At 56.1% G+C, this 27,222-nt stretch overlaps 1 protein-coding gene across 1 annotated transcript; it reads right to left on the bottom strand.

Moving 5' to 3' along the window:
- Window positions 1-27,222, bottom strand: CRYBG2 (crystallin beta-gamma domain containing 2). Its single transcript, XM_058304057.2, has 22 exons — window positions 27,050-27,222; window positions 25,082-25,145; window positions 22,903-23,645; window positions 15,386-17,930; window positions 14,936-14,983; window positions 14,740-14,852; window positions 14,449-14,578; window positions 12,607-12,746; window positions 11,620-11,746; window positions 11,308-11,343; window positions 10,832-10,968; window positions 10,595-10,721; window positions 10,186-10,325; window positions 9,972-10,098; window positions 9,584-9,616; window positions 9,351-9,463; window positions 6,593-6,722; window positions 4,513-4,652; window positions 4,082-4,205; window positions 1,650-1,808; window positions 288-447; window positions 1-201 (listed from the first exon to the last, which is right to left on the bottom strand). Exons 1-22 carry the CDS (start codon window positions 27,163-27,165, stop codon window positions 113-115), a joined length of 5,541 nt encoding a protein of 1,846 aa, XP_058160040.1. The 5' UTR covers window positions 27,166-27,222; the 3' UTR covers window positions 1-112.

The following is a 27,222-nucleotide window of genomic DNA, read 5'->3' as shown; positions in this document are numbered from 1 at the left end:
TACCTAGGAGCATATTAGAAAAGTTATATTAGAAAGCTCACGTTACAACAAAAATAACCCGTAAAAACACTTCGTCCTAGAGTTGGGAGGGTGGCAGGTGGGGGGGCAGAGCTCAAAGCACTTGGATGGTCCAGATCTGGGAGGCCCTGTCCTTGGCCGGCTCCCACAGCACCGCCTGGTCCTGGTCGTAGCCCTGGCCGCCTGCGGGGGAGGGTAAGAGATGGGGGATGGTAGAGAGCCGGGAACTCCACTGCCCTCAGCCCCCTCACGCCCACGTGCCCCCTTACCCTTCACGTCCAGGAGCCGGTTTTCGAACATCTGGCTGCAGATGTGGCCTGATTCGTTGATGCTCCACGTCTGGCGGGGCAGGCGGGTCTCCGCCCACAGCACCACCTTGGAGCCGGAGCTGGGGGGCCCAATCACCTGCAGGCTCATGGTGGGGGCCATCTGGGGCCCCAGGAGATCATCAGGGACTGTTCTTTCCCACGGGGACACTGCCCAGCCCGAGATGCCCTCGACACACCCGGGGTTGAATACTGGCTTTTATGGACTATGTGACCTTGAGCAAGTCTCTCACTCCTTCCAGGCTGTGGTTTCCTTGGGGAAGGGAATCCCTATGGCTCGTTGTTGTGAGGATTCACCATGGGAAACCATACAAGGGCTGGAAAAAGATGTATTCCACTAGCAAGCCTTCCATGCCTGACTTCCAAAGCACGAGACAAACCTCCAGCTATGTGACTTTCAGTAAGTTACTTAACCTCTCTGTGCCTTGGTTTCCTCACCTGTAAAACAGAGGATATAATAAGACCTGCCCCCATAATGCACTGTAAGGATTATACAAGACATTCCTGTATACATAACACAGGGTGCCTGGCATGTAGCAGGTGTTTCCTCTCATTCCAAGTAAAAGATAAAAGCCTTTTCACGGCCTCCAATGACCTACATCCCTCACAAACTTTTGGCCTCATCTCCTGACACTTTCCATCTCACCCACTTCTGTCCAGTTGCTCAGGTGGCCTTGCTAGAATGATGCCGGGTATATCTCTACCTCAGGGCCTTTGCACTTGCTGTTCCCTCTGCCTGGAACCTCCTCTCTGATATCTGCACAGTTGCCTCCCTCAAACGTCACCTTCTCAGGAAGGGGCTTCCCCAGCTACTGCATAACTATCAGCTCCATGACAATCCCTCTTCTCTGGTCTTGATTTATTTTTTCTCCCCAGCACTTCTCCTCATCTAAGGCACTAAGACTTTGCACTCATCTAAGTTGCTTCTCGTCTGTTTCTCCCTACTAGGATGTCAGCCTCAGAAGGCAGGAGCTGCTCGCTTCCTTCTTCTCAGTGCTGCACTCCAGCCCTAGAATAGAGCCTGGCGCACGTAGGGGCTCAGCTGATGTCTGTGGAGCGACTGTGCCTTACTCAGAGGATTCGAGTCCTGCCACAGATCAGAGCGGGAGGGTCCCTAAGAAGCACCTGCTTCAGAGCTTTTGTTTTGCAGATGGGAGACTGAGGCACAGCAAGTGCCCCCTCCACCGCCCCGGGTTCCTGGCGTCTGTGCCTCTCTGTCTCTCTGGCCCAAGGGTGGGTCCTGTCTCTGCCTGGCCTGCGAGTGCCTGGGGCCCTGGGCACCGGTCCCAGTCCCCGCACCAGTACCTGGTTCTTCAGCAGCCCGTCCTCGTAGTACCAGATGCAGCTGCCTCCAGCTCCCGCCTCGGAGACCACCACGCGGCCTGCCTTCATGTCTTCCACGCGGTCGGGCACTGCCAGGAACCCCCCCAGTGCCGCATTCCAGAGGCGGAAGTAAGCCCGGCGCTGCGGGGAGGGGAGCCGAGGGTCAGGGTCCCCGGGCAGGGATGGCCCCAGCTGGGTGCCCAGGGGCCCCAACTCCAGGCCTCCCAGACCCCAGCTCCCACCCCTTGCTTCCCGCCCCTACGCCTTCCTCAGCCCTGCTTCTAAGTCACTCCTCCTTTCGCACACACATATACATCACACACACATGCACACAGTTCCATGTCCCTAAAGATACTTACGGACATGTACTGACAGACAGATGGACAGATACGCCCACGGCACACATGCTGCCCAGATGTTCACAGCAGACCCACACGAAGGCAGCCACCCACACTCACACATCCTAACCCAAACACGGGCCTGCTCAGCCTCCTCCAAGCCAGGTGCTTGTGTTTGTTAAAAGGATGGAAAAGTGTAGGAACACAGATGTGCACACACACTTATAAGGAGAAGTGTGCACACATCAAGCTAAAGAGCTACTCTGGGGAAGAGGATGGGGCTCAAGCAGTTGGGTGCCTGCCTACCACATGGGAGGTCCTGGGTTCAGTTCCCAATGCCTCCTAAAGAAGACAGCAAGACAGCAAGCTGATGCAATGGGCTGGCACAGCAAGCTGATGCAACAAGATGACGCAACAAAGAGACACAATGAGGAAACACAATGAGAGACACAACAAGTGGGAGCAGAGATGGCTCAAGCCATTGGGCGCCTCACTTACACATGGGAGGTCCCAGATCCAGTTTCCAGTGCCTCCTAAAAGGAATATGAGCACACAACAAACAGACACAGAGAACAACAGCAAGCACAAACGTTGGCAGCAAGGGAGAAAGAAATAAAATAAATCTTTAAAAAAAAAAAAAAAAGCTACACTGGACTAGACACCACACCTGGCTCAGCCACAAGTCAGCTGGGGGCTTGGGAGGAGGTGAAGGCAACGATGGCATCATCACGAGCACTAGCGGCAGTTGCATCTCACCCTCCCAACACTGTCCTAAGGGTTTTACTTATACTATTCACCTTTTTTTTTTAATATTTATTTTTTATTTCTCTCTCCTTCTCCCTCCCCCCAGCTGTCTGCTCTCTGTGTCCATTCGCTGTGTTCTTCTGTGACCGCTTCTATCCTTATCAGCGGCACTGGGAATCTGTGTTTCTTTTTGTTGCGTCATCTTGCTGTGTCAGCTCTCCGTGTGTGCAGCGCCATTCCTGGGCAGGCTGCACTTGCTTCCGCGCTGGGCGGCTCTCCTTACAGGGTGCACTCCTTGCGCGTGGGGCTCCCCTACGTGGGGGACACCCCTGCATGGCAGGGCATTCCTTGCGCACTACAGCACTGCACATGGGCCAGCTCCACACGGGTCAAGGAGGCCCGGGGTTTGAAATGCGAACCTCCCATGTGGTAGGCAGACGCCTTATCCATTGGGCCAAGTCCGCTTTCCACTATTCACCTTTGATCCTCACAGCAATCCTATGAAATAGATCATTTCCATTTTAAAGATGAGAAACTGAGGTCTGTGGAGGGACAGGAATTGCCTAAGGTTGCAAAGCAAATCCTTGTCTACTTTTCTGGGCCTTTATTTCCCCATCTGTAGAGGGTGAGGCTGGAGATAATCTTCAAGATACCTTCTGAGGGTCTGTGAATATAGGGGCTATACAAAAATCCTCAGACACACACTCTCTCTCCTGTGTCACAAACACAGGCATGCACACTCAAACCCAGCCCCATAAATGCACACACACACACAGACCTGCAGGTGAGCCTGCCGAGCGCGTGGACACGCGGACACACTGATGTCATGGGTACAGAACTACCCTTGGCCAGGCACGTGCACACACACCTGGACTCCCAGACCCACAGCCGTGCTACCACATGAAGGCACACGTGTGTCGGTGCACACAGGCACAGAGATGTGTGTCCAGACACACGCACAGACGTACAGAAACCAATGTGCAGACGCAGTACTTCCCAAAGTTAGTGAGGCCTGCTTACAGCTGGGGGTGGTACATGAGAAAATTTTCAATTCTGTGTGAATAATCTTATTTTTTTTTAATTAATGGTGAAGTATTTATTATAATGTATATTATGGAAAAATTTTACAACCTAAGTCAAACCTATGCTTTTATGGTTATTATTCCTTAGGGCAAGGAGAAGGTTCAAAAAAAAGGTGATTTGATTTAAATATCATTCTTAAGTAGATAACGGTTCAAGAGGAACAATGCTGGGGAAAAAATGGGATAAAAGTACACATGGGAAACGTGTGTGTATCACAGACAGACACACGCAACCCGAGGCGCTACCCACCTGCTTGATGGGGTAGAGGGAGCCCACCCTCTGGGTCCCGCTGTATGTCAGCCAGTTGGTGATCTCACAGCTGCCCACCAGCCACTGGCGGCCCCGGAAGTCGCTGTGCTCACACAGCACCCAGCTGAGCACAGAAGACACAGCAGGGAGCAGACAGACACACAGACCGACAGGGGGAGGAAGAAGCACAGACGTCAGAGTCTCCCCCACCTCCTTTGTTCCTATATGGGGCCCGCTTTGGGTGCGGGGCCTGCGGGGCCAAGAAGGGTCTGGGCTGCGGGCCAGCCCGAGAGCCAGGGACCCCTCAGGCTGGACTTCTCCCTCCTCCCTGGCTCGCAGGGGCGTGAGGTGGAAGCTGGGGGAGGTGGAGGCCAGGGGCCCACGCGCACGAGCAGCCCCCACGCCCCTGGAGGCTCCCCCCACATACTCACACGCCCCCCTTGATCCGCACGGACAGCACGTGGTCGTTGAAGCCCTCGGCTTGCAGGCTCCGCACCTCCCTGCCGAGCTCAACCTCCTTCCCCTCGAAGCACTCCAGGCCGTACAGGAAAATGGAGGGCTCTGAAAAGTGCTGGGGGCCGGGGTGACGAGTGAGGCCCGAGCACCCGGACGCACCCCACAGCCCCAGAAGCTGCAGCTCCCAGCGTCGTAGTTCAGGTCACTTTCCCTCCTAGCACCACACCACAGGGTCCATGACACCCAGGTCCTGCCAGGGGGTGTCCCCCAGGCTTCTCCGACCCAGCATGTCCCAGACAGGGCCCCCAATTCCCTCCTCAAGCTTCCCTTCTCCCCAGTGAATGGCACCTCTAATGACCGCACCCAGAAACCGGGGGCTCATTCGAGAGGTCCTCCTTTCACCCTCCTGATAAAATAAAAATAATAATGATTCCAGAGATAACAGCAGTTCTAACTGATTCAGGGCTTACTATGTGCTAGATTCTGCGTTAAGTGCTTTACCTCATCTCATTTTAACTTCTCAACAACCCTACACGAAAGGTGCTATTATTATCCCTAGTAAACAGGGAAAACTGAGGCTGGAGAAGGTAAACCACTGACCCAAGGCCCCAAAGATGGGATTTAAAACCAGGTCTAGGGAAGCAGCTGTGGCTCCATCAGTTGGGCTCCCGTCTACCACATGGGAGGCCCTGGGTTCGCGTCCCGGGGCCTCCTTGTGCAGGCAGGCTTGCCGCACGCAGCACAGTGCCGCCCAGCCTGCAGACGCCGCGCAGAGCCAACTCAGCAAGGTGACGAAACAACAACAAAAAAGAGACGAGCAAGAACACAGAGGAGCGTGCAGCAAATGGACACAGAAAGCAGACAGCAAGCAAGCCGTAAGGGGGGGAGGGGAAACAGACTAAATACCGACACAGAACACACAGTGAATGGACATGGAGAGCAGACAGCACACACACACACACAAAAAAAAGCCACAAGAGGGGGGATAAAAAATAAAAAATAAAAAATAAAAAACAGGTCTAGGGGAGCGGATATAGCTCAAATGGTTGAGCACCTTCTTCCCATGTATGAGGTCCTGGATTTGATCCCTGGAACCTCCTAAAAACCAAACGAAGAAATGAAAAAACCAACTCTCTCATTGGGGAGCAGATGTAGCTCAATGGTTGAGCACCTGCTTCCCATGTACAAGGTCCTGGGTTCAATCCCTGGTACCTCCTAAAAACAAACAAATGAACAACAACAACAAAAACAAAAACAAAACAGGTCTATCTGTCTTCAGAGTCAGGCCAGGCTGCCCAGGTTAGAGCCTGGTTCTGCCTTTTACTGTGGCCTTAAGCAAGTTGCATGGCCTCTCTGTGCCTCCATTTCTTCATCTGTCAAAGGGAGAGAACAATAGCAACCTACCTCACAGGGTTGTGGTGAGGATTAAACGCCTTAGTGTGGGCAAGCCCTGAAACACTGTCTGGCACATAGGAGGCTCAGTAAATGTCAGCTGTCCTGGCTAAGGGCTGCTGTCACTGGCTTGCCAGGCAGCTGCTGAGTCTTACAGACTCTGTCTTCCGACTGTGGTCCGTGCTGCTTTTCTCCACGTCTTTCCGATCCAGGACATCACCAGTTATCCTGAGTTACCGCAGCAGCAATTCTGCTGCCTTGCACTGCGGCACAGCCATCTTTCCAGGTGGCCACACCACTCTCCCTGCATGGCGCCTCCCTGCAGCAAGGGCTTGCTCCACCCCGCCCCCACCTGCCGATCCCTCCCTTCCTTGGTCCACGTCTCTATGTGGCCACTCTGCATTGTAACCTTTATGTCTATGTGACCATGTGACAATAGGTTCCCTGCTGGTGGGGTTGCGTCCCCAGGACCTAGGAGCAGGTGCTCAAAATCTAGTGGGCTGAATTGGCTTTGAAGCCCCAGGGACAAGGGGACCTGGGGTGGTTCTGAAGTCTGGGCCAGCTCCCACCAGTGCACTCCTCAGTGGGAAGAGGCTGTGCCTAGGACTTCCCAGGGGCTCCCTCTGCCTCAAGAATCACCTGGGCCTGGACAGAGGCACTCACCAGGGGAACCTTCTGGAGAGAGCCCAGAACCGTGGAGGCGAGGCAGCCCATGGCAGTGAGAGTCGGAAATTCACCCTCAGACAGGATGTGCTGGTCACCCTTGAAGTTCTTCTCATCAAACAGGATCCAGCTGTGGTTGGGAATAGTGGGGGAACATGAGCAGGCGTCCGAGCCCACCCCATCCTTAGCCTGCCCAGGTTCCCCTGAGGTACAGAAGAGTGGATGCAGGCTTGATCGCTCTAGAGGTCCAGGGAAAATAGGCACTGCAGCAGCATGGACTGAGGTCAGATTTCAGGTAGGACTGAATGAAAACACACTGCCCCCGGAAAGGAGAATCTGGCAAGATGAAGCAAAACTACATGTACAATTATTCAGCAATCTCTTATTTAGGAATGTATCCCAAGGACACCCTTCAAAATCATGAAATGACATGTGCACAAGGCAATTCATCGCAGCAAAGTTTGCAGTAGCAGAGAGGGGAAGCAGTTCAAATGTCCATCAATAGGGGAATGGTTGAATAAACTAAGAAAAAAAAGTAGTACAATGCAGCACAGAAAAAGAATGAGGAAGAGCTCTTAAAGAGATATAAAGTGGGAAGCGAAAGTGGCTCAAGTGACAGAGCTTCTGCCTACCATATGGGAGGACCCAGGTTCGATCCCTGGGGCCTCCTGGTGAAAAACAAAAAGAGAAAGCGTGCCTGTGTGGCGAGCCAGTGCCCACGCAACTGCCCGCGCTGTGAACCAGTGTCCACGTGGTGAGCAGTGCCTGTGCAAGTGAGTCACACAGCAAGATGATGACACATCAAAAGAGACAAGGGGAGAGTCAAGGTGAAGCACAGCAGAAACCAGGAATTGAGGTTTCTCAGTTCCTGACAGGGAATCTCTCTCCACATCAGGGGTCTCCAAGATCGAATCCCAGTGAACCCTAGAGAGAAAATGAGAAGAGAAGACAACACAGCAAAAATAACAGGGCAGGAGGAGGGGGAGGGGGGAATATAAATAAATAAACCTTTTTTTAAAAAAAGAGAGATATAAAGCGATCTCCACTTTATCAAGTGAAAAGAGCAAGGTGCACAGCAAGTAAGATTGTTATAGGTTTAGGATGTTAAATGTGAACTCCATGGTATCCACAAAGAAAACATCAAAGATGGGAAGCGGGCAGCAGACTTGGCCCAGTGGTTAGGGCGTCCGTCTACCACATGGGAGGTCCGCGGTTCAAACCCAGGGCCTCCTTGACCCATGTGGAGCTGGCCCATGTGCAGTGCTGATGCATGCAAGGAGTGACCTGCCATGCAGGGGTGCCCCCCGTGTAGGGGAGCCCCATGCGCAAGGAGTGCACCCCGTAAGGAGAGCCACCCAGTGTGAAAGAAAGTACAGCCTGCCTGAGAAGGGAGTCGCACACATGGAGAGCTGACACAACAAGATGCAACAAAAAGAAACACAGCTTCCCGGTGCTGCTGCTAAGGATAGAAGCGGTCACAGAAGAACACACAGTGAACGGACATAGAGAGCAGACAACAAAAATAAATAAATAAATAGATAAATAAATAAATAAATGCAATATAAGACACTGAAGGGGTCTAAGAATGGCTCAAAAAAGACATTATTGGTACATCAGAAAAAAATGGAATGTAGAATGTAAGCTTTCTGTCAATATTAAATTTTTTGAACTTGATGACTACACTTCAGATGAATATACACAAGTGAATATCTTTCTTTGTAGTAAATGTACATGGAAGCATTACTCATTTAAGTATGATGTCTGCAACCTGCTCTCAAATGTTCAGAAAATGGGTAAATAGACAGACAGATAGATGATAAAATGATACAAGGAATACAAAAATGGTGACTGCAATGGATTAAGTGTATCAAATACATAAAAGTCTATAAGTTCATAACAATGCTAAGGAAAAAAAAACCTTCAGTCAGCTTTGGAGTTTGCTAAACATCAAATCAAAAATTATTCTGAAAACTGATAAAGAGAAAGGATTAAACACTGATCCTGCCTCTTGTGTATAAACTGTACTTCAGGTAACTCAGTAGTCTGAAGCTAATCAAACATCTAGATCTGACTACCAGTTTACAGGAAATTTGGGGGACAGAGCAATAAGTTAAATGGCACCCCCAAGAAGCAATCAGCCAAAAACAGAAGATGGGAAGCTTACAGGACAAATCATTGGGTTTCTTCAAACAAATGGTATAAAACAATTAGAAGGGACTGTTATAGATTAGAGACCAAATCAACCAAATGAAATGTGTGCACCCTCTTTGAATTCTGAGACAAACCAATTTCACAAAGGCATTTTTGAGACAATGAGAGAAATTTGAACATGAACTAGGTATTAGATTATGAACAATAAATTATTAATTAGATGTGAACATGATTGTGGCTAGGTAGGAAAAATATTTTATTAGAGATACATATTAAAATATTTACCACTGAAATCTTATGATCGGTCTAGGATTTAAAATACCCACCCCCCAAAAAAAGTAGAGGGATAGATGAAACAAGCGTGGGGGTCGTTATACCATACTATCTACATATGCAAATTTTATATTTTCCATTTTTTTAAACTTTGTTTTAAGATTGAATGACTCAATCTGAAGGAAGTCAACCTCAAGCAAGCCGAGGGAAGTAAACCATCTGCTTACCTGAAACAAAGTCCCTCTCCTGCAGCCCCAGTTGCAAGCCGAGTTAAGCGCTTCAAGGCAGGTGCACCCACCCGCACCCCCGAGGTTCCCTCCCGCCTCCAGCTCACCTGCCGCCGTGGACCCGGCAGGAATGGGGCTGGAAAGAGGCGGGCAGAGAGGCCTGGTCATCCTCGAAGGAGATGTGGTCACCCAGGAAGTCGGGGCCAGAGAAAAGCTGAATCTGGGGCCAGACAGGGGAGTTGAGGAGAGGAGAGCGATGGGTTGAGAATGCTGGCGCGCGAAGAGGTGTATAATGAGGAGACGTGTCCCCCACCAGCTCCCAAAGAAGTGCTCTCCTTACCTTTGAGACAAAGTGCAGATTGTGCTCCCCGACCTGAAGGGAGAGGCCAAAGTTTCGAGACTTAAGGAGGGCACCAGCCCTTAGCCTCGGCTCCTCTGCTTCCAAAAGTCTCGACCCCCGGGCATCCGCGAACCGCACCAGCAGCGCCGCTTCCAGAGGCCCCGCCCCCTCAGGGGCTCGAGCCAGTCTCCCAGCCCCACCCCTCGCAGAGGCCCCGCCCCCAGGAGGGCCGTCAGTCTCCCAGCCCCGCCCCTCGCAGAGGCCCCGCCCCCAGGAGGGCCGTCTGTCTCCAGGCTCCGCCCCTCGAAGAGGCCCCGCCCCCAGGAGGGCCGTCTGTCTCCCGGCCCCTCCCCTCGCAGGGGCCCCGCCCGCCACGGCCGTCACGCACCTGCAGTACCGGCTGCAGCGAGGCGAGGGCGCTGTTGCCCGCGCCCCAGTCTTCGCAGTTGCGGTAAACGCCTTTTTCTAGCACGTACTGCTCCCCAGAGAAGCCCACCTCCTGGTAGGCCACCCACCTGCAAGAGGGGCGGGTCGCGGGTCGGCGGGGCAGAGCTGGCACCTCCCCGGGAACCGCCCCAGCCTCGGGAGCCCCCGTCACTCACACGCCGCTGAGCACGTGGATGGCCTGCGTGCTGGGGCCGTGTCCCGCCAGCTCCACGTCGGGCAGCGCCTCGCTCACCTCCACGCTCGGCCCCTCGAAGTCCATGGCCTCAAACAGCACCACTGCCGGGTCCCCGAAGTCCTGGTCCCCAGGGACAGTCAAGCCTCGGCCGTCCCAAGCCCCTCCCACCCATGGACGGAAACCACTGGGAGTGACCAGACCCCAAGGACTCAGCCCACCCGAGGCATTGGGGGAGAGATCAGTGAGGAAGAACAGCAGGAGGGAGAGAGGCTAGACCTCAGGAAACATCTCCAGGTAATCCAAAGAGCAGGGAGGAGGAGTAAAAATTCTTCCCTCAACAAACTGGCTGTGGCCAGAGGTAGAGGGATGGCCCAGCTGCCCTCACTTACCGTCCGGATGACCCGCAGAGAGGTCAGTGCCTGGTCGTAGCCTCCCCAGTGTGACCAGTCAGCGTATTCCCCCTCCTCCAGCAGATACTGGTGGCCCCGGAAGCCCGCCTTCTCGTAGCCCACCCAACTGGAGAGGACAGAGACTCAGTCACAGGGTGTCCAGGGTAGGTTAGACAGCAGCCCCCTCCCCGAGGTGTCCCAGGTTGTGTCCCACCCCCAAGGGTCTCGAGTCCTCACCAGCCCCCCAAGACCCGCAGGGACCCCACAGAGGCCAAATGGGGGCTCTGGCTGTCCTCCGGCTGCTGAAGGCTGTAGATGTCTCTGCTCACTTCCCAGCTCTGGCCCTGGAAGCCTGGAGCTTCGTACAGCACAGCCTGGGGGTGAGGGGGTGTAGGTTGGTGGGGAGTGGTCTGGGTCCAAACACCCAGCTAGCCAGGAACAGCTCTGCCCAGTGCCAGCCCAGAGCCCCTCCCCCCCGGAGCCCCATCCCCTCCCTGAGCCCATCACCCATCCCCTTACCTAAGGCTGCCCACTCTGACCTCTGACCTCGTCTGATGTGCCAGAAGCCATTCCCCAGGGAGCCATCAGGTTTCATCCTCCTAGGCCCAGCGTCTCCCCACCCCCACCCCCCGGCCCTCCCATCCCCTCACCCAGCCCAGGTCATGACCACCACATCCTCCCCCAAAGGTCCTCTTGGAAGCCCAGCCTTTTACCTTGGGCTCCCCTGGCTTCTCCACGCTTGGGCAGCCCTGCAGGGGAGACAGAGCTGAGGTACCAGCCCAGAGGTGGGCAAAGACGGACAGGGCTGGGGACAGAAGATTTTCTTGATCCTGAGACCCCTGAGAGTGGCCGACCCCATGTCCTCCCTCTGGCCCACCATGTGGGCTGATCTCCCATCTCCTCCCACCCCACTCCCACCGGGAGCTCCCAGGCCCTGCCTCTTCCCACAGGCTGCAGAACAAGGCCAGCTGGGGGCCAGGAGCAGAGCCCGGACTTCACTGGCTGTGGGGTGTCCTGCCCCTTACCAATCGCAGAGGCCTCAGGGAGCCCACGCTGGGATCCGGCGGCCCCCAGGCTTCTGCGGTTAGGTACTCTCCAGGCTCCAGGATGCAAGGAGAGTCCTCAAAGAAGGGCTTGGGGTACAGCAGCCACCTGGGGAAGGCAGAGAGGCTGCTGCACCCCAGATCCCCAGGAACAACTGGTGGATGGGAGATTTGGAGGGGAGGAGGAGATTTAGAGAGGAGGCCCCGATCAAGGGGAACCTGGAGGACATTTCAGGCCCCCATAATCTCTCTTTTTTTTTCTTAGGAGGTATAGGGGACTGAATCCAGGACCTCCTACATGGGAAACAGGCGCTCAACACTGAGCTACATCTGCTCCCCACCCCAGAATGTCTTGCAGTAACCACTGCATCGGCACTATCGCTGCTGGCCTCCACTGTAATTTCACACGGCAGCTGGAGTGTTTTCTAGCACACATACCAGCGTAAAACCTCCCAGTAGTTCCGTGTTGCTCTCACACTAAAGCCCTGCTGCATAAAAAGGCCCGTACCTTCTTCCTGATCATACTGAACTTTCAAGGCCTAGATCACTCCCCTCTGGAAATTTGCACATGCTGTTCCCTCTGCCAGATACACCCTCATTCATTCAGTTAACAAACATTTAGGGGGCATCTTACTCAGACTCTGCTTTAGGCATCAAAAGTATAATAGGGAATAAAATAGACAAAACCCTGCCCTCAGGAAGCATAGATTCTTCTTTGGGCCAAGACCCGCTCATGCTGGCTGAGAAGCTTCCCTCCTAGGCAGACTCTTCCGACCACCACTCTCAGCTCCCATGGCTCCATGCTGTGTCATGTCTTGCTCCGTCAAGGAACCGGGTCTTCTGGATTGCCACTGTTCCCTTGGCTGTCCCTACTCCTCAAAAGTGGGAGCTGTGTCCTGTCTCCAATGTGTCCCCAGCACCCAGTACAGTGAGTTTTCAATGAAGGGATTCCAGAATACCCAGACTTACAGTCCTGCGGAGACAGTGATAGATGCCACCTGCAGGGGCTTCCCCAGGCCCTGGGGATCCTCCAAGGCCTCGGTTAGCGTCACTTGCTCCCCCTTGAGTTTCTCCTCAGAGAACAGGCTGATCTCCGGGGTGCTGTAGTCCTGAGGAAGGAAGGGGCTAGAAAATGAGGAGTGAAACACTTCCCCTCGGAAACCACCACTGTCCCCCCGCTGCCTCCCCACACCTGTCCAGCCAGGGCTTCCGGCGGCGCCTGGGAAACCTCAGTGGCCATCCCCTTGGGACACCAGGGCCACAGCTGGGGTGTTCTCTGCAAGGCCTGCCCGACAAGCCTGAGCCCCAAGCCCTTGCCGGGCCCAGCAGGAACCTGCCGTGTGTCCATCTCCTGCCTCTGGGTGGCCGGCTTCCAGGCTGGTGGAGGGATGGGCCAGGTGGACAGCGGCTTCCTGTGGCCCAACCTTGGCTCTGTATGTGTAATTCCTGCCCCTGTCCAGACTGGCTTCCGCCCCACCTCATCCCAGGAAGCAGCAGGTCCTCTCTGCCTCGTGGGTGTTTCTTCCTCACTAGGACCATTTTTCATTCTCTCACTTATTCATCACATGTCTGTGAAGCATCTCCTGAGCGCAAGCACTGTGCCAGGGCGTGTCCGACTCCCTCTCAGTGTGTCCCCCCATGGGTGTTTTTAACAGATGGGGAGGGTGAGGCTTGGTGACGTTAAACCACCTGCCCAAGCTCACCCAGCTTGTAAAGCCGCAGAGTCAAGGCCAAGCCGCGTGGTTTTTGTTCACTCTTGCAACCTCTGACCTTCCTGGCACAGTAGGTGCCCAATAATGTGGAAGGAGTCAAATTAATCTAGGTCCATCTGACTTCAAAGCCCTTGTGTTTTGCTCTTGAACCTTGTTTTCCTCCCACACAAAGATGTGAGAAACTGACCATAAATTGTCCACAAACATCTGCATGTTTCTGGAGAAGCTTTCAAAACTCCCGTCCCCTCCTTTGCATGGCTGGGCCAGTGCCCTAGTTTAATCTCATCTCTCACCATCCCTCACCAGGAGGACTGCTGCAGCTCTGGACTTGGAGCTACTTGGCTTTGCATGTAAAACACAAACTCAAGGTGTTGATAGGCCCCTGCTTTTTTGGCAGGGAGAGGGAGGTACCAGGGACTGAACCTAGAACTTTGTACATGGGAAATAGGAGCTCAACCACCGAGCTACATCCACTCCCCCAATGACAGTTGGGTTTTTGTTTGTTTGTTTTGTTTTTAGGAGGCACCAGGGATCAAACCCAGGCCCTCGTACGTGGGAAGCAGCTTGAGCTGTATCCACTCCCCTGGCCCCAGCTTTTAGTCCTTGCTCCTTCTTAGGGATTTTGCTAATGGCCAAAATGGTTTTGTCGAGCTTAATTTCTGTATTTTGTAAATTCGTGTTGCATAAACAATGAGGTTTGTTTTATTTTCACTTCACAAATATGAAATTGTAATGTTGACTCTGCCTTTTCAAACCACATACCCCTCCCTTGAAACTGGTGCCCCGTGGCTGGAAATCACAGCCCTTCCTGGTTCCCATGCCTTGGGGTTCCCTGCTCCAGGGGGGCAGGTGACCCCACAGCTGGGTCTCAGCCCCTGCCTGGCCCCTCCTCTCCAAGCCAGCCCTGCACACTCCCCAGAATCCCTTTCTTCCCCAGTTGACTCTAAAGTCAGGCCATAGTTAAACCCTTTCTGCCCCCTGCCATGAAGATCCCAACTCTGCGCAATTGAGGCAGTCTCCCTCCTCAGGCTGGAGTGTCTCCTCCCACAGACAGGGCAACATCTGGTGCCACCCCCGCCCCCACCCCCAGTCCACTCACCCAGACAACCCTCCTCAGGGAACCGATGCCTCTGGGACTCCACGCAGGCCCCGGGGGTCGGAGTTCCACGTCTCCCTCCGGCAGGACCAGCTTCCGGCCCTGGAACTCCGGCTCTTCATACAGCACCCAGCTGCGGGCACAGAGACCCCAGGGTCACTGGGTGGGGAGGGGGATGTGTTCTCAAGGCAGGGTCTCTGAGAGCTGCTGGGGTTCCTGCTAGGTTGGCCTGGGCACCGCTCACTGCTCCCCACCCCCAGGTTCGCAGCCAAGACCCCGGCACTCCCGACTCACCAGCCTCGCAGCACCCTGGCGGAGGCCGCGGGGGCCCAGCCGGAGGCATCGGCAGTGTCCCCCCAGACCTCCCTGCTGCTGCCCTGGCAGCCAGGCTCCGAGAAGAGGATCATCTGGAGAAGGCACAGGGGATGCTCAGGCTCCAGCCCCAGGCCCCCCCTGCCGCTGCCCCTCCCCACCTGTCCCCCACCCCTACCTTTCCAGGCCTGGTGTTCAGCTTGCCCTGGGATTTCAGTGCTGGGCTCTGGAAAGGAAGGAGATGACAAGTTTCGTGGGACCTGCCTCTTTACTGCCATACCCCAACCTGCCATTCCAAGGACCTCACCCCCTCCTTATTCTCCAGCACCAAGGATGCCACATTTGTTCCCAACCCCCAGGGGTCTCATCAACCCTGTCCCAGGGGCTGGGTGCCCATCATTCCCCTTCCCCAGCGACAGAGCCACCAAGCCCTGTGGAATCTACAGTGCAAACCTCCTGCTATACAGATAGGGAAACTGAGGCCCAGAGTCAGCACAACGTCAGGTCCCATTGAACCAAACCTCAGACCTGAGCCTCCCAGCACAGTGCAGCTCACCCCACCCAAAGTCCCGACGCAGGTGAGGCCAGGACCCCTCCCTTGCCCACCCAAGGCCTCAGCCTCACTTACCCACCCCTCTGGGGGCCGGACTCGGGCAGGCTTTTCTGGTGGTGGTCTTTCCCTGCAGAGCAGAGGCAACTGTCCCGGCACCTTCTTGAGCTCCAGTGCCCTGTGGGGCTGCAGAGCAGATAGTTTTGTGCCCAGTGGTTCCAGGGTGGAGGCCTCTTTGGTGGCAGGCACCAGACTACCAAAGAGAAAGCTGCCTTCAAGACGGGAAGTGGGCCTGCTTCCGGCCTGCCTCTCCAACTCAAGCTCTAGGCGGGAGCCCTTGGCACCCGCCATATGCTTCTTCATCATCTCCAGAGGGGAGCAGAGGTCCTGGGAGCGCCGGGCAGGACGGTGGTCCCAGGAGCTGCCGGGTCCAGCTTTGTCCTGTCTGCGCTGGAGCTTCTCGTCGTCGCTCAGGTAGGGGTTCTCTGGCTCACTGTCCTCCTCCTCCTCTTCCAGCGCTGGCACCTCCTGGGGGCTGGGTCCCAGCACCCATGGCCCGGGCTGGTCCTCCTCAATGGCAGGCAGCGTGGCGTACATGGTCAGGTAAGAGGAGCGGGGCGCTCGTGGCATGCGGTGAGTGCGGAGGATCTCGGGCGGCTCCATGCTCCGCAGGGTATCCAGGAAAATCTCCAGGTCGGCGGTCAGGGCCACCTCGTCCTCCTCCCTTGGCCGCTCTGGAAGCGTCTTGCCATTGGTAGAGGTGGGCACAAGCTGGGACTCCAGGTTGGCATCGGCTCCCAACGGCACTGGTGCAGGGGACGCTGGGCTGGGGGACACTTTGCCCACTGTGGGGAACGGGGCAGAGAGGAAGCCAGGACTCTGGACAACCTCTTCCTGGGTGGGAAGTGGGGCAGCCGAAGCACCAGAGCCCTGGACAACCTCGTTTTGGGTAGGAGACAAGATGGGGCTGCCTTCAGAGCCCTGGACCACCCTATCCTGTTGTGGGGATGGGAAAGCAGGAGCAGCTGGGCCCGGAACCACCTCTTCCTTGGTGAGGACAGGGGCAGGGCAGCCTTCATTACCCTCGACCACCTCTTTTTGGGTGGGGAATGAACTAGGGCTGCCTTCTGGGCCCTGGACAACCTTCCCTGGCTTGGCGGCAGGAACAGCAGGACCCTGGACGATCTCTTTCTGGGTAGGGGAGAAGTTGGGGGTATTTTCAGGGTCCTGGGCAACCTTATTCCTTGGAGAAGATGGAGCAGAAAGACTTGCTGAGCTGGAATCAGCCTTCCTTCTTGTAGAAGATGGAGTAAGAGGTTGTCCTGGGCCCACGACCACCTCACTTCTCCCCATGGGCGAGACGGGGGCAGCCAGGGCATCTGTGATTCCTTCCGTTTTTCCAGGGGTCAGGGCAGGGGGTTGCTTGGGCTTGAGAGTAAGCTGGTCCCTGTGGGGAATGGACACCACAGGCTGCTCTGGGGGGTGGACGAGGCCTGGGGAGGGAGTCCGGGTCTGAAGTGGGGGAGAGGAAGGGGCCGGCACGTGGCCCTGAGAGGTCTGGAGAAGGGGCCGAGTGGGGCTGGGGGCTTCCTGCACGCTTGGGGCCTCCGGGACTCTGCCCTGGTCTCGGTCGGAGTGGGCTGCAGGGACATCCTGGATCTGCGGGGGGTGAGCAGCCGCCGTGATGCCTGCAGGGGCCAGGGCAGGCCTGTCCTTTGGTCCTGCCACCCCCGCCTCAGGCGGCTGCCCGAGGTCTGGCCCTCCTGGGCCGCCCAGGCCCGGGCTCCTTGGCGCGACGACCGTGGGCCCGGGAGGCCGGCTGGCAGGTGGGCTGCGCTCGGTAGGCACGAGGCTACTTAGCAGCTCCAGGGCCCGGCTGCGGCTGGGCGAGGCCTCAGCCCGAGGGCTCACCACCACCGCCCGGACCACGCGGGCGGCCTTGCGGCCCCTGGGCAGGGCCTCGCCGGCAAGCACGGGCCTCACGGCCACGGAGCTGCCCACCCGGCGCGCCACGTGCCCTCCCACCACCGTGGTGGCCCGCACGGTGCGCGTCACCCGCCGTTCCTCGCGGCTCTGCTCCTCGCTGGCTAGACCCACCCCCGGGTGGGGGCTCGGCTCACGGGGCACACCCAGGGGCACCAAAAACTCGGGCTTGGCCGTGGCTTCCGGGCCTGGCAGCTCAGTCCTGGGGGCTTGGGGGCTCCCGTCAGCCTGGTCCACAGCCGCCGTCAGCTTCCCCCCCAGCCGCTTCTCCTTGTGGGGAAGAGTGTACTTCTTGGAAAAGATGGGCCCATGGCTCTGAAAGCCATTCAAGCCAGCCCCTTCCCAAGGGCCCTGGGAATTCACAGTCTCTTCTCTCTGTGTGGCAAAGCCATTGACTTCCTCTCGGTGGTAGCTGTACTCAAACGTCTCCTGCCGGAGGGCTTCCGCCCGGGCCCCTGACACCAGAGACACCTTGTGAAATCGGTGTCTGGCCTCTTCCTGGGCGGGGGGGCGCTGCCGCCATGTCAGGGTGGCGCTCACCACTCGGGCCTCGGCCCGCGCCAGGGGCCCACCTGCCTCCTCCATGTTGGGCCCTGGCAAGCCGTCCTGAGGTGTTCTTGTCTCCCTGTGGTCCAGCTCCCTGCAGGAGGAGCCAGGGAAAAGAGAGACTAGGGTCAGAAGGTGGCGTAGGCCGCTCCAATAACGGTGCCTGCCAGTTAAACTGGGAACCTCAGGCAATCACTTGACCTATCGAGCCTTTGTTTCTTCATCTGTAAAATGGGTCTGGTACTTCCAGCTCTGACTTGATTCATTAGGACCCCTCACCCACTCCTGTCTCCACTTGTAGCTGATCCCTAGGCCAGGGTCCTTCAAAGGGGGAAGCAGAGGCCCGAGCCTGGAAGGGAAGACAAGGGAGAGAGCAGAAAGGAACACGGTCTGACCAGCCGGTCTACAGACGGAAGTCTGCCCGGGTTGCCCTGGGTCTCCAGGAGCAGAAAACTGGAAAATGGGGAAGCTGAAAACCAGGCAGTGTAGTTCTGACCATGTGCCTGACCCTTCAAAGGGCGGCTGAGGAAAGACAGGCTTTGGCCTCCAGCAGAGCTGGGCTCCCCATGGCCCCGTCACTCACTGGCTGGATGGCTTTGGGAGGGCCACTTCGCCCTTCCCAGCTTCAGGGTCCCTGTTCACAACACAGGAGCAGTAAGAGTATGTGCCTTGTTGGGCTACTGTCAGGATTTCAGTAAGAGAATGGAAACGCACTTTATAAACTCTAAAACACTGCCTCAGCGTCTCCCACTGCTGCCTTGGAGAACTGTGGCCTAACGTTAGCAGGTGTGATGACTTTCAAGGTGGATGTGCACATTTGTGTGCCTCTGTGGGTCTAAACGAAGACCCCCAGGCCACGGTGCTTTGGGGTTTGCAATGCACTTCTCACTTCTCTCCACTTATGATTATTCCCCCCCACCCCCATTGTACAGATGAAGAAACTGAGGGTCAGAGGAGAAGAGTGACCAGCCCAGGGTGATGCAGCTGCTGAGATGCACAGCCAGGGTTTGCGCTCACATCTGAACCCACGTCTCAGCATCTTCCTGCCCGCCCCCTGGCCCAACATGAGGAGCACATCTCACCAGCCTTGCAGTCCTTTTCCACAGAGCACACCCCTGGTCTTGTTTCTTATCTGACCCTCCCTTGGTCTCTTTGGGTCTACATTACACCCTTTATTAAATGCCAGTAAGAATAACAACTGCCTAAGACTCACCTCCAAGCTCCCTGGCAACTCTTTAATAGTTACAGTAACAACAGCCGCGGCAGCCGTTTGTCTGTCGAGAGCTTAGGCTGTGCCAAAAAGCTCAAGGGGTATTTGACGCTCATTGTGCTCTAGAACGCTCAGAAAAATCCCATGAGTTTGACATCTCATAAAGAATAAATTATTGTTTTAAAAAACCCACTTTGCAGATGAGAAAAAAGTTACTAAGTAACTTGCCCAGAGTCATGTAGCAACAAAATCGGCACTTAAACCCAGAAGGGACAGTCCACGCTTAGCGCTCAACCACCATACCAAACTCTGTCAACCGAGATTCCTGGGTCTGGGGGTTTGCTTTTAATGGGGGCCACCGCAGTCCTGGAGGGGCCATCCCAGCCCCCTTCCTGACTCCAGGAGCGTCCCCCCCCCCCCAGGCTGCACTCACCAGGGGAATTGTTTTCTCAGGGGGGCAGCATGTGCATCTCCAGCCTCAGGGCCAGCTTCTCCTGAGACCTGCTCCTCCTCTCTATGAGGCAGCCCCCAGAGACCCCACCCTGGGCTACAAATGAACCCCCCGTTCCATCTCCCAGGATAAGGGCACGTCCCCCCCCATCTCCGCGTTCCTTACTCCTGTGCAGCACAGAACTTGGACCCTGCCCTGTGGCCCCAGCAGTGACTCAGGTTTTACGAGGGACAGAGATGAAAAGGGCTGAGGCCCAGGGAAGCCACCAAAGCCTCACCTGACTCCAACTGCCACTAGTGGCAGCAATTGACCTGGCCTGGGACAGAGTTTGTGGAGGGGGTGGGAGTGGGGGGAAGGGGAGCTGAGCTGGACCCCTACTCCTTTCCCCAGGCCAGGGCTTCCCGAGAGCCTCCCCGAGCCCTGGATCTTAGCCCTTTGCGGAGGCCCCAGTTCAATCCCCGGTCCTTCTCACTGAACCCCTGTCCTCACGGGGACTCCCCCACATGGAGCTTTACCACCTCACTGAGCCCCCGCCCCCACATAACTGTCTGTCCTCTTCACTGAGTGTCCCTCCCATTTACGAATAACAACAAGTATTACCATTCACTGAGATTACTTGTCCCTGATGGCAAGTAAGTGGCAGAGCCTGGCTCCTAACGTGTTCATTTTTCATTCACTTGCTCACTACTCATTGTGTAGCTGCTGGGGTAGGTACTGGTTAGGCTCATCCAACGCTGACTTGCCCATGAAGGTGGTACCCTTAGAATTCAGGGGTCAAAGAATTCGACATAAAAGCAGGAGCCACAGGGAGCGAATGTGGCTCAGTGGTTGAGTGCCGGCTTCCCACATACAAGGTCCTGGGTTCAATCCCCAGACCCAGTACCTCAAAAAAAAAAAAAAAAAAAAAAAAAACCCCGGCAGGAACCACATTTGGAAGGTCCAGTGGGCTCTGGCAAAGCAACAGGAGAGCAACTTCAAAGGAGGCCTTGGTAATCAAATCAGATATTGTCAATGACCTCCTGCAATCAAAACTCAATGTCTGCCTCACCCCTACCTAACCCCTGGGCAACACCCCTGATAGTCACTCATTCCACAATCGTGTCATCATTGTTTTTTTGCTAGATACGTCTAGGGACAGGGAAGTCACACCTTGACAGTTTGTCAGTCCTATCCTGGACAGTCATGACTTCTAAATGTTCTTCAAACTGTGCTGGGATCTGCCTGCCTCTAGCTCCCCGCTTTTGTCCTTCCACTGAAGTTATACCCTAGTGACCCAGGATACCCTCTTCTTTAGGGGCCCAGACCAGAAGAGGATTTGTGACCTCCAAATAAGGCTGGGAAGGGAGAGGCTGGGGAGGGGGTGGGGGGAGTGTGGGAAAGAGCCGCATCTAACCCAGCAAGCCCTGGATTCTCCCCGTTTACCTCTGAGTCACCCCCAAACTAGGCCAAACCAGTCCACAGGCCCACACGCTGGCAAACACACACTGTGTCACATAGGCACAGGCCAACACACAGAAATACATAAGCACAGACCCACTGAGTCACACAGGCACTCGCACAGACACACAGAGCCAGAGACGCATACCTAGACACACACAGACACACGCCGAGACACACAGAGAAACACACAAACACCGAGTCAGGGTTAAAAACACAGACATTCAGAGATGCAAGAGACTTGTAACTCACCTACGCACACAGAAACACATAGACACAATGACACACGTGCACAGATTCACATTATGCACAGTCAATTCACAGCCACAGTCCTCCTCCTCTTGAAATTCACCTACCCTGGACACAAAGTTGGGGACACACATATCTCACACACACCCCACTTGCAGCCCCGACTATGTCCCACCCCCTTCCACATTTACCTCCTCCTGGCCCAGAGAACCAACCCCAGAAGGGAGACACAGCAGGATGGTGTCCCTGGAGCTCGCCTCCCCCCCTAAGTGAGCCCCAGCCTCTTGCCTGAGTCTGTCATTATCCCCATGGGCCCAAAATAGCCAAGGGGGCCAGGTAGAGCCCCGTCCCCCAGTTGAACCTCCCACTTCTCCTCTTCCCCTCACCAAGGCCTGCCTCCTCCACCCACTTCCCTGTCTCTGCAGCCCTTCTCCCCTCCCCAGGCTGGAGCACCCAAGGAGGTGTCAGAACCCACAGGGGACGCACACCTCCCTCTGCCTTTGCACAGGCTCAGGCACCCTGACTTCTGCCCCGAAGACTTGGGCACCCTTGTTTCTGCCTTTGCTAGTAACAGTGCCTGCTACTTTTATCTCCATGGGGTCACAGAAAATCCTGGAATCTGCAAGTAACCACACTCAACCCTCTGCTCTCTGCACAGGGCCAAAGAGACCCCTTTGGGAGGCAGGAGAGAGTGCTGGTTAGAGCACAGGCACTGGCATTAGAGAAACCTGAGTTCAAATGCCAGCCTTTCACTTTCTAGTTGGTGTCTGACTTTGGGCAAGTTTCAACCTCTTTGAGCCTTAGTTTTCCTAGTGAGATTGGGAGAGTGGGTTAGTCCCTATTTCATGGAGCTGTTGTATAGATTAAATAAAATTATGCTTAGGAAACAATTTAGAAAACAAACCATTAATGTAACATTTTGTGTGATCTACATATCTTTAAAAAAAAAAAAGATAATTAAAAACAAAATGACAGCTACTACCATTATCATTAGGAATTTTTCAGAGCTCCTCCTGAGGTCCCTTCCTGGTCATCCTGGGGAGGTCTCATGTTCACCCCTTCCTCGGTGAGTTTTGGGGACCCACCCTTCCATTTCTGCACCCACCAGGCAGATTTAGGAGAGTCGTTTCAACACCAATAAAAGCTGAGGCTTAGGAATCTTGGCAGAGTTGGGCGGGGTGATTGTTGTTGCGTCCAGGGCATTGTTAATAAGCATTCCTGCTGTTTGGGCAGCTCCACTCTCTGGAGTTCAAAGCATGCTCCTTTAACTACCTCCTCCTTCCTCCTCTTTAGCTACCAAATCCACCTGTCAGCTCAAGGCCCAGAGAAGTTAAGCAGCTTGCCCCAGGACACCAGCACCTTGGCTGGGTGCTGATTTCCCAGCTGGATCTTTGGCCTCCTGAACAGAACCGGAGAATGATGGGTGTTGCTGAGGAGAGAAGGTATCCCCTATCCTCTCCATGACAGGGTTTCCCCCTCCTCGAGTGGGCAGGGTGAGGAGGGAGCAGAGGCTGCTGGGCAGGAAGGGGGAGAGGGGAATATGGCCGGAGGGCAGAGTTGGAGCAAGGAGGGGGTGGCAGAGTCAGCCTGGGCTCAGGGAGCTGAATGAATGGATCTCAAGTTGGAGAAGCTCAGGGGCAAAGCAGAGAGACCAGGATGGGGCAGCCCAGCCAGTCTCCCTCCCACCATGGCCCCACATGGGGACCGGCGTCTGCTCACCGTCTCTGTGGGGGTCCAGATGGCCGGGCGGCCCAGAGCTCCTGCCGCTGGACTGTGCTCCCCTGATGCAGTCGGGCTCTCGGCTGGGGCTCCTGGGGCGGCTCGGTCGGGCACCCCGTGACAGGGCGGGGCCCCTGGGAATGCTCCCGCCAGCCCCTGGGTTCCTCAGGGCCGCAGGGGTGGGGAGCCTGTTGGGCCGGTTCAGGCTCCTCGCCCTTCTCCCCAGGTGCCTGCCCGCACCCCTGCAGGGTGACGGTGATGTGGTAGCGGTAGCGGGTCCTTCTAACAGAGGGACATGCGTGGAGGGACTGGGCTGGCGCTGGCAGGGCTGGTCCTAGGGTATCAGGCTCGCCCTTTGCCCCCTCTGCCGTGGGGAAGGGTGCTGGGCGGGGCGTCAGGAGCAGGTCTTCCAGGCGTGGCTCAGGTCTCAGAGAATGCTCTGGGGCTGCGTTTGGGAAATGTGGGCGGGCACAGCCTGGGGGTCCCTGATCCAAACATCGAGGAGCAGACAAGGGGCATGAGGGGCTCCTGGCCACAGCAGGCTCATCCGAGGCCACTGCCAGTGCCAGGCTCTCAGGCCCCATGGAGGCAGCGCTGGCCAGGTCGGAGGCACTGCCCACAGCTGGTCTCTGCAGGCGGCCCAGGGGCTGAGTGGGGTCCCCAGAGCTGTGTCGTCGCTTCCAAAGCCAGGAACCTCGGCTCCCTGCCTGAAGATCCCATTCGGAGCAGCTCTGGACTTGGGCCTTGGGGGAAGTGGAGATGGACATCAAGAGGAGCAGGGACATGGTGACGACATCTCCTCGCTGCCCTCCACACACACCCAGACACCCCTGGCTGCCCTCCTTGGCACAGGGGAAGCAAAGCAGGGCTCAGAAACCAAGCGGACGCTGCCAGGGCCTGCAGAGCTGGACGGAGGCACAGAATTCTGGAAAGACCCTCAGCATTTAACTCTGCCCCTCCCATTCTACATAGGAAAGCAAGGGGCAGAAAAGACAATGATGACTAAAGTCCCACAGCACGGCAGTGAGGGCTCCCAGGCGGCCACAGGTCTCTGCCCTGGGGATTAGGGCTGTGTGGGCATGCCTGCCACAAGTGCCCATGGCCTCGGCCAGCTTCAGGCTTCCAGAGAACCTGCAGCCACCTCCCTGGTACTCCTCCCAGCCTGAGATTCCCTTGGCACAGCTAGGAGGAGGGACCTGGGCATAGAGAGGTAACTAGCAAATGACAGAGCCAGGGAAGAGGGTCCCCTAAAAGTGGGGCAACATCTGACCTCTGTCTGCCTTTTTTCCTGGGACCCAACCTGGCTGTGGGGATGGAGGGAGTGGGCTCAGGACTCCAAACCCAGATGGACACTGACCTCAAACCCCTTCACTGTGTCCTTGGCAACAGAGGAGCCAAGTGTGGGGTCAAAATCTTCCTAGCAGGAGCCCTTGAGCCCAAATGCCTCCATTTACTCAACTGTGAAATAGCCCTGCAGCCTCTCATTCCCCAGAGGCTGAACACCTCAAGAAACAGGAGAGGAGAGTGATTAAATGTGGAAGCATGAACCCCTGCTCCGCTGCCTCCTGGATGCAAGCCGTCCCCCATCTCTATTTCCCCGTATGCGAATGGGGATTTCCATGAAGCTTGTTGGAGCTGCTCCATGAAGAGTGCGCAGAGCCCTCAGCTCAACTCAGGTCACTATGAATGACATCAGGCTGCTTGAGCCACTCCAGGGAGGGAACCCTGGCACCGTCCAATCCAGAGCTCAGGTCCAAACCGCAGGTGGGGAAACTGTGGTCAAGGTTAAGCCACTTGCCCAGGGCCAGCAGGGCCATGCCAGGAAGTGGGGGGAGGGGAGGAAGGGGCCAGAAATGGGGGGACGTCAAACTAAAGGAGCGATGTGGAGGTGGGGGCCCTGGGAACAAGCTCAGCCCCTACTTGCCTCCCCGGAGGGTTCCAACAGCAGCTCCACACCCATTACCCTTTTTCTCACAACAGCCCTGAAAGAGAGGCAGTATTGTCTCCATTTTGCAGATGGGGAAACTGAGGTTCAGAGCAGGGGGAGTGACCTGCCCAGGGCAGAAGCGAACCCAGAAGCAGAGGAAGGACTAGAACTCCAGCTGCCTGCCTTGTAAGCCTGGGTTCTGTGGGCCAGCACCGAGCTTCTGCCCCCTCCCTCCCCTTTGGTGTCTCTCACCTGGAGGCTGACATTGCTGGGGCTGCCCTGGGCCAGGTCAGGGCAGCTCTGACCACCCCAGGGCCTGGAAAGGAAGCACACGGGTTAAGTTGGGTGGAGCAGCCTCCTCCTGTCCCAACCACCCCATCCCCAAAACTGGACCCAGCAGCCCTCCCTGCCCAGCTACTCTTGGGGTCCACAGCAGGATGAGCTCCCAAAAGCTTGTGGGGAAGGTCTAGCTGGCAGCCTCCTTTCTGCCCCTGCCCCCAGCTGTCCACTCCACCCCCAAAGGCAGAGAAAGAGATAGGGCTGGGTTTGGGGCAAAAATGAGAACTGAGCCTGTGTCAGGGCCAGAACAGAAAAAAAGGTGAGTGCTCCGATAACTCAAGCTCGCCTCTTGCTGAGGCCCTCCTGTGCACCCGGCTTGGCACTAGGCTCCTTTAAGCCTCCCGCTAATCGTACAAGTGGACATTAGTGCCCCCATTTTTCAGCTAAAGAAACTGAGGCCCAGAGAGGTGACATGACTTGTGTCTGGTCACACAGCTGGTGAGCCTTGGAGTTAGGACACCAGGACTGTCCACTGCAAAAGCCAGTTAGACTCTTAGTCACTGCACAAAAGTGGCCGAGGTGGGGAAGTGTCTTGGTCCCCTCTGTGCCGTTTGCTCCCTATCCCAGGTGGTCAGCGGGATCAGAGGTCTGTGCCTCAGTGCCCGGGCCCTGTTCCTATAGCTGGTGAGACACACATGGCCTGTGTCATCACGCTGGCCGCGAAGCCTGAGCGGCCCCTCCCTATCCTGACTCACCTGCACCTCCAACCCCGCCTCCTCCTGAGGAGGTGGGGAGAGTGAGGGGCAGTGCCACCAGGGCCTATAGGGCAGATTTCTGCCAGGCAGGGTAAAGGGGGAAGGCATGTCTGCCAGGTAGAGGCGGGTAGGGCACTGGCAGGGCGTGGCACCCCGGGGCTCCCAGGCTTCCAGGCATAGGGTGGCTAGGGGTGAGAGAGAAGTATAAACCCCTCCCTTCACTCTGCCCACACCATGCCCCCCCCCATCCCGCAGGGCAGCAGGTTGAAGACAGCTGTGTCATGATAATATCAGAACAAATTGCCGGGTAACTGCACAGACACACAAACACCCTCTGTGCCTGGAGCATGCCCCATGCCCCACACGGTCTGCCCCAGACCATTCAGCTCTGCCATCACAAAGCATTTTTCCTTCCTTTCAGACTTCAGATAGCCTCAGCTCAGAGAGGTGACACAATCTGCGAAAGGTCACATGGCTAGTGGCACCTAGAATTGGGACCGAGGCCTGGTTCCCTGGTGTGCAGTCCAGCAATCTTTCCAGGCCACAGAGCAGCAGAGCATTTCAGTGTGTGGGCTCGAATCCTGGCTCCACCGTCTCCCTGCTGTGTGACCAGAGACAGGTGACTTCATCTCTGAACCTCCATTTCCTTATCTGAATCACACGGAATAGCTACCTATTAGCGTTGCTCTGAGGATTAAATGAGATAAACCGGGTAAAGCCCCACACAAGGCTGACTAAAGGTTTATTGTTATTACAATAGAGAGCTACCTGCAGGTGGGGGCGGGCAGGGGAAAACCTCTCCTTGGCATCTAAGGGCAACTCCCGAAACCTGTCATATTCGTGACAAAGGGACTGGAGACTAGAGGTAAACAGGCCTGTGGTGTGAAAACCAAAGTCCAAAGGGACCGGAGGACCTATTAAATTGGCTTTTAAAGTGTGTCGGGAGAGATTACTGTCTGCGGACTGCGGCCTGACTTAGGAAACTGCAACCGTTGTTTAAAGTTTGCAAGAGCACAAGGATATTACATCCACATATCCAAAGTTGAGGTACTTCGACACCCACATTTTAATGCTCCGAGACACGCACACACGCGTCCTTGAACACCCACTACACGCTGAGACACACGCACGCACACAACCGGCGCGGGGCGCGCTGCCCCCCAGGCCTCCTCCAGCCTCCCCTCACCTATCCCGGGCTGCGGCTTCCTCCGGGGTCTTCTTCCCCCTGGGCTCGCTCCGGCCCCCCAGCCTGGCCCGGAGGCGCGCCAGGCGGGACCCCAGACTCCCGCGCCGTTTGGCCATGGCGAGGGCCGGCCCCGGCCCGGGCCGTCGGGGCACCAGAAGCTCCCGCCGCGGGGC

Source organism: Dasypus novemcinctus, chromosome 9, assembly GCF_030445035.2.
Source record: "Dasypus novemcinctus isolate mDasNov1 chromosome 9, mDasNov1.1.hap2, whole genome shotgun sequence".
Classification (NCBI taxonomy): Eukaryota; Metazoa; Chordata; class Mammalia; order Cingulata; family Dasypodidae; genus Dasypus; species Dasypus novemcinctus.
The sequence above is the reverse complement of the archived record's forward strand: the minus strand, read 5'-3'. Positions and strand labels throughout refer to the sequence as shown.

Coding starts and splice junctions, on each gene's coding strand:
- CRYBG2 (XM_058304057.2), bottom strand. CDS start 27,165: ATGGCCAAACGGCGCGGGAGTCTGGGGTCCCGCCTGGCGCGCCTCCGG. Junction 10,326..10,594: donor CTCTGCGGGTCATCCGGACG/GTAAGTGAGGGC, acceptor CCTGGGGACCAG/GACTTCGGGGACCCGGCAGT. Junction 448..1,649: donor ACGGGCTGCTGAAGAACCAG/GTACTGGTGCGG, acceptor CTGGGGCCCCAG/ATGGCCCCCACCATGAGCCT.